The sequence below is a fragment of the Narcine bancroftii genome, chromosome 13, assembly GCF_036971445.1.
Source record: "Narcine bancroftii isolate sNarBan1 chromosome 13, sNarBan1.hap1, whole genome shotgun sequence".
Lineage (NCBI taxonomy): Eukaryota > Metazoa > Chordata > Chondrichthyes > Torpediniformes > Narcinidae > Narcine > Narcine bancroftii.
This window is the reverse complement of record NC_091481.1, coordinates 33217288-33223287: the sequence shown is the minus strand read 5'-3', so window position 1 is coordinate 33223287 and position 6000 is coordinate 33217288. Positions and strand designations below refer to the sequence as shown.

Below are 6000 nucleotides of genomic sequence, written 5' to 3'. Positions count from 1 at the left end.
TTCTCTTGTCATCTTCACCTCTCTCTCTACCCACCTCTCCACCTCTCTCATTTCCTCGCTCTCCCTACCCCCAACCTCTATCCTCTTTCCATCTCATTACCTCTATCTCGTCCTCTCCACCTCCCTCCCTCTACCCTCCTCTCTCTCCACCCCCTCCCTCTGGCATCTCTATCCATCTCACTACCTCCACCCTCTCTCTCTCCTTCAGGAACTAACTCAAAAGAGAGTCCCACGTGCGGACAACTTGTCCACGCCGAAGGGCGGAGCAGACCAGACACCCCCCCTCCCTCGTCTCCAGATCCACTGGACAGGAAGGAAGCAGGAGGTCATCCGGAAGTTGAGAGGAGACTGACCCCGGAAGTAATAGTCTTAAAGCGATGAGGCGCTCGAGCTCCGGGTGGAGAAGGAACAGTAAAATTTCCAGCGGAGGGAGAAAGTAACATTACTGGAGGATTTATTCCTCGCTTGCAGCGGATCGTCGAGCTCGGGGCCCCCAGACGCCGCCGCCGCCGCCGCCGCTGTGGGGAGGTGCGAGGCCCTGCTGGATGCCTGGTCCCGGGGGATGGGTGAAGATGCGGACCGAGGGGGAGTGAGCAGTGTCGGGGTGGCAGCCTGCATCCAGAGGCCTGGTTCGTATTCATTCCTCTTCTGCGGTCCGTGGAGGCTTGTCCAGCCCTGCAGGCAGAGCACGGGTCCGGTGAGGAGGCGCCCGATTCGGGGGGCGGAGGAGGGAATGAGGGAGGGAGGAAGGGAGAGAGAGAGAGAGAGAGAGAGAGAGAGAGAAGGGGGAAAGAGAGAGAGAAGGGGGAAAGAGAGAGAGAAGGGGGAAAGAGAGAGAGAAGGGGGAAAGAGAGAGAGAAGGGGGAAAGAGAGAGAGAAGGGGGAAAGAGAGAGAGAAGGGGGAAAGAGAGAGAGAAGGGGGGAAAGAGAGAGAGAAGGGGGAAAGAGAGAGAGAAGGGGGAAAGAGAGAGAGAAGGGGGAAAGAGAGAGAAGGGGGAAAGAGAGAGAGAAGGGGGAAAGAGAGAGAGAAGGGGGAAAGAGAGAGAGAAGGGGGAAAGAGAGAGAGAAGGGGGAAAGAGAGAGAGAAGGGGGAAAGAGAGAGAGAAGGGGGAAAGAGAGAGAGAAGGGGGAAAGAGAGAGAGAAGGGGGAAAGAGAGAGAGAAGGGGGAAAGAGAGAGAGAAGGGGGAAAGAGAGAGAGAAGGGGGAAAGAGAGAGAGAAGGGGGAAAGAGAGAGAGAAGGGGGAAAGAGAGAGAGAAGGGGGAAAGAGAGAGAGAAGGGGGAAAGAGAGAGAGAAGGGGGAAAGAGAGAGAGAAGGGGGAAAGAGAGAGAGAAGGGGGAAAGAGAGAGAGAAGGGGAAAGAGAGAGGAGAAGGGGGAAAGAGAGAGAGAAGGGGGAAAGAGAGAGAGAAGGGGGAAAGAGAGAGAGAAGGGGGAAAGAGAGAGAGAAGGGGGAAAGAGAGAGAGAAGGGGGAAAGAGAGAGAGAAGGGGGAAAGAGAGAGAGAAGGGGGGAAAGAGAGAGAGAAGGGGGAAAGAGAGAGAGAAGGGGGAAAGAGAGAGAGAAGGGGGAAAGAGAGAGAGAAGGGGGAAAGAGAGAGAGAAGGGGGGAAAGAGAGAGAGAAGGGGGAAAGAGAGAGAGAAGGGGGAAAGAGAGAGAGAAGGGGGAAAGAGAGAGAGAAGGGGGGAAAGAGAGAGAGAAGGGGGAAAGAGAGAGAGAAGGGGGAAAGAGAGAGAGAAGGGGGAAAGAGAGAGAGAAGGGGGAAAGAGAGAGAGAAGGGGGAAAGAGAGAGAGAAGGGGGAAAGAGAGAGAGAAGGGGGAAAGAGAGAGAGAAGGGGGAAAGAGAGAGAGAAGGGGGAAGAGAGAGAGAAGGGGGAAAGAGAGAGAGAAGGGGGAAAGAGAGAGAGAAGGGGGAAAGAGAGAGAGAAGGGGGAAAGAGAGAGAGAAGGGGGGAAAGAGAGAGAGAAGGGGGAAAGAGAGAGAGAAGGGGGAAAGAGAGAGAGAAGGGGGAAAGAGAGAGAGAAGGGGAAAGAGAGAGAGAAGGGGGAAAGAGAGAGAGAAGGGGGGAAAGAGAGAGAGAAGGGGAAAGAGAGAGAGAAGGGGAAAGAGAGAGAGAAGGGGGAAAGAGAGAGAGAAGGGGGGAAAGAGAGAGAGAAGGGGAAAGAGAGAGAGAAGGGGGAAAGAGAGAGAGAAGGGGGAAAGAGAGAGAGAAGGGGGGAAAGAGAGAGAGAAGGGGGAAAGAGAGAGAGAAGGGGGAAAGAAGAGAGAGAAGGGGGAAAGAGAGAGAGAAGGGGGAAAGAGAGAGAGAAGGGGGAAAGAGAGAGAGAAGGGGGAAAGAGAGAGAGAAGGGGGAAAGAGAGAGAGAAGGGGGGAAAGAGAGAGAGAAGGGGGAAAGAGAGAGAGAAGGGGGAAAGAGAGAGAGAAGGGGGAAAGAGAGAGAGAAGGGGGAAAGAGAGAGAGAAGGGGGAAGAGAGAGAGAAGGGGGAGAGGGAGAGAGAGAAGGGGAGAGGGAGAGAGAGAAGGGGGAGAGGGAGAGAGAGAAGGGGGAGAGGGAGAGAGAGAAGGGGGAGAGGGAGAGAGAGAAGGGGAGAGGGAGAGAGAGAAGGGGGAGAGGGAGAGAGAGAAGGGGGAAAGGGAGAGAGAGAAGGGGGAAAGGGAGAGAGAGAAGGGGGAAAGGGAGAGAGAGAAGGGGGAAAGGGAGAGAGAGAAGGGGGAAAGGAGAGAGAGAAGGGGAAAGGGAGAGAGAGAAGGGGGAGAGAGAGAGAGAGAAGGGGGAGAGAGAGAGAGAAGGGGGAGAGAGAGAGAAGGGGAGAGAGAGAGAGAAGGGGGAGAGAGAGAGAGAAGGGGGAGAGAGAGAGAGAAGGGGGAGAGAGAGAGAGAAGGGGAGAGAGAGAGAGAAGGGGGAGAGAGAGAGAGAAGGGGGAGAGAGAGAGAGAAGGGGGAGAGAGAGAGAGAAGGGGGAAGAGAGAGAGAGAAGGGGGAAAGAGAGAGTGAGAGAGAAGGGGGAAAGAGAGAGTGAGAGAGAAGGGGGAAAGAGAGAGTGAGAGAGAAGGGGGAAGAGGAGTGAGAGAGAAGGGGGAAAGAGAGAGTGAGAGAGAAGGGGGAAAGAGAGAGTGAGAGAGAAGGGGGAAAGAGAGAGAGAGAGAGAAGGGGGAACGGGGGAGAGGGGGAACGGGGGAGGGGGGGGCGAGGGGGAGGGGGGACGAGGGGGAGGGGGGGACGAGGGGAGGGGGGGACGAGGGGGAGGGGGGGACGAGGGGAGGGGGGGACGAGGGGGAGGGGGGGGACGAGGGGGTGGGGGGGACGAGGGGGAGGGGGGGACGAGGGGGAGGGGGGGACGAGGGGAGGGGGGGACGAGGGGGAGGGGGGGCGAGGGGGGGGGGCGAGGGGGAGGGGGGGCGAGGGGGAGGGGGGGGGACGAGGGGAGGGGGGGGACGAGGGGGAGGGGGGGGACGAGGGGGAGGGGGGGGACGAGGGGGAGGGGGGGACGAGGGGAGGGGGGGGACGAGGGGGAGGGGGGGGACGAGGGGGAGGGGGGGACGAGGGGGAGGGGGGGGACGAGGGGGAGGGGGGGACGAGGGGGAGGGGGGGACGAGGGGAGGGGGGGGACGAGGGGGAGGGGGGGACGAGGGGAGGGGGGGGACGAGGGGGAGGGGGGGGACGAGGGGGAGGGGGGGGACGAGGGGGAGGGGGGGGGACGAGGGGAGGGGGGGGACGAGGGGAGGGGGGGACGAGGGGGAGGGGGGGGACGAGGGGGAGGGGGGGGACGAGGGGGAGGGGGGGGACGAGGGGGAGGGGGGGGACGAGGGGGAGGGGGGGGACGAGGGGGAGGGGGGGGACGAGGGGGAGGGGGGGGACGAGGGGGAGGGGGGGACGAGGGGGAGGGGGGGGACGAGGGGGAGGGGGGGGACGAGGGGGAGGGGGGGGACGAGGGGGAGGGGGGGGACGAGGGGGAGGGGGGGGACGAGGGGGAGGGGGGGGACGAGGGGGGAATGACAAAAGGGTGGCCAAATCTCAGAGCTAAACATTGGTTATACATCGTTGTCTTTCCTTTATAATGTACACTGTTTGCCCTTCAGCGTTGTGTTTTTACTTCAACTAAGGTCTGCAAGCTATTGTGTTATGTATCTGGCCCATTGCACCTGCTCAGCCATTCAATAAGATCATGGCTGATCTCACAATGGACTTGGTTGTATTTGCCTGTCAATTTCCCTCATTACTCAGTGTTTTAAAATCTGTGTTTTAAATGCATTTTACAAGGCAGCCTCAACTGCCCGTATTTTGACATACCTTTGATGAGGGCTCAAGCCTGAAATGTTGGTTATTTATCTTTGCTGTATAAAGTACACTTTGACTTGTGCTGAGTTTTTCCAGCATTGTGTTTTTACCACGTGTCAGCTCTGTCATGGACAAGGGAGTTTTCACTTGGTGTCCTGGTCCAGAATTTGTATCAGAGCAAACATCACTGCCAAATATCAGAATCCGAATTTATTGTCATGTAATTTGGTATTTTGTGGCAGCGTCATATCGCAAACATTCATATTCTAACCATCTTACAACATTACTATAAAAATATATATAAATAATAGTGTCCAAAAAGTAAGGCAGTGTCTCTGATTATTCAGGAATATAATGACAGTGGGAAAGAAGCTGTCCATGTGCCGTTGAGTGGTGTCTTTAGGCTCCTGTACCTTTTTTCCGATAGTAGCAGAGTTAAGAAGGCATGGCTTGGGTGGGGGTGTCTGAGGATTGTGGATGCTTTTTTAAGACATCACCTCATGTAGATGTTCTCAATGGAGTGGAGTGTGATGTGGTGCCTGTGATGTCGCAGGCCGAGTTAACAACCTTCTGGAGTTTATTCTTGTCCTGAGAGTTGACGCCTCTATACCAGGCAGTGATGCAACCAGCCAGAATGCTCTCCACGGTACACCTATAGATGTTCACGAGAGTCTTCGGTGACAGACTGAATCTCCTCAGACGCCTCACAAAGTATAGCCACCTTTGTGATTGCATCAACGTAGAGGCTCAGGACAGATCCTCGGCGATGTTGGTACCCATAAATTTGACCCTCTTCACTACTGAGCCCTCAATGAGGACTAGGTCGTGTTCCCCTGACTTCTTCCTGAAGTCCACAATCATCTCCTTGGTTTTGCTGACGTTGAGCGCAAGGTTGTTGTCGTGACACCATTCAACGAGCTGATCTATCTTCCTCCTGGACGCTTCCTCACTGCTGTTTGTTATTCTGCCGACAACTGTGATGTCATCGGCAAACTTGTAGATGGCATTGGAATTGTTCCTGGCCAGACAGTCATGGGTGAATAATGAGTAGAGCAGTGGGTGAAAATTAAATGGTTTTCATCCAATTGATGGTGAAAACTTGCTTTGGAAAAAATAGCTGGCAGGTCTCCAATACTCAAACAGTCACTCTTCGGGAAAACTGAATCAATAAATTCAAAGCAAATACACCAAATTGCAGGAGAAATTAAACAGAACCCACAGCAAAGGAGCAAAGGAATATAAGCAACGTTTCAGGCCTGAGCGCTTCGTCAAGGTACTTTGAAACGTTGGTTCTATATCTTTGCCTCCAATGGATGCTACAGGGCCTGCTGAGTTTCTCCAGCTAATTTGAGTATTTACTACAATTACAGCATCTGCAAATTTTCTTGTAATAAATTCAAATCATACCAAGGGAAACGTCAATGAATTTCAGTTAAATGAGACTAGGATTAAAACAAAATTGGAGCCTCGATTGTTGCAAAGAATCCTTTATAATGAAGGAAATAGACAATCTCTATGACTGTGTGACTCCAGTTCCTCAACAGTATAAAGCCCTTTCACACTGCTGATTACATCTGAGTTAATCTGCCAATATCGCGGGTGAAATTGAGTGGTGTGAAATGACATAACCAGGCAGGGCAAGTAGATTTGAACCGGGCTCTGATACATGGAGATACATTGCCTTCTGGCGGTGTGAAATGACAACCAGATGTGATTCGTGACGTC

The 6000-nt window shown here is 54.8% G+C and overlaps 1 protein-coding gene across 14 annotated transcripts in view; it reads left to right on the top strand.

Moving 5' to 3' along the window:
- Window positions 1–347: 347 nt before the first annotated feature.
- Window positions 348–6000, top strand: part of c2cd5 (C2 calcium dependent domain containing 5) — a 143664-nt gene continuing 138011 nt past the window's right edge. For 11 of the 14 annotated variants that reach the window (XR_011348028.1, XR_011348027.1, XM_069908603.1 and 8 more), the window contains exon 1: window positions 348–697. Coding sequence is in view for 9 of the 14 variants with exons in the window: in XM_069908603.1 (XP_069764704.1) it covers window positions 563–697 (135 nt within the window). In the remaining 5 variants the exon portion in view is untranslated. The remainder of the gene's footprint in view (window positions 698–6000) is intronic. The other 3 variants (XM_069908605.1, XM_069908607.1, XM_069908606.1) reach the window with 3 other exon arrangements.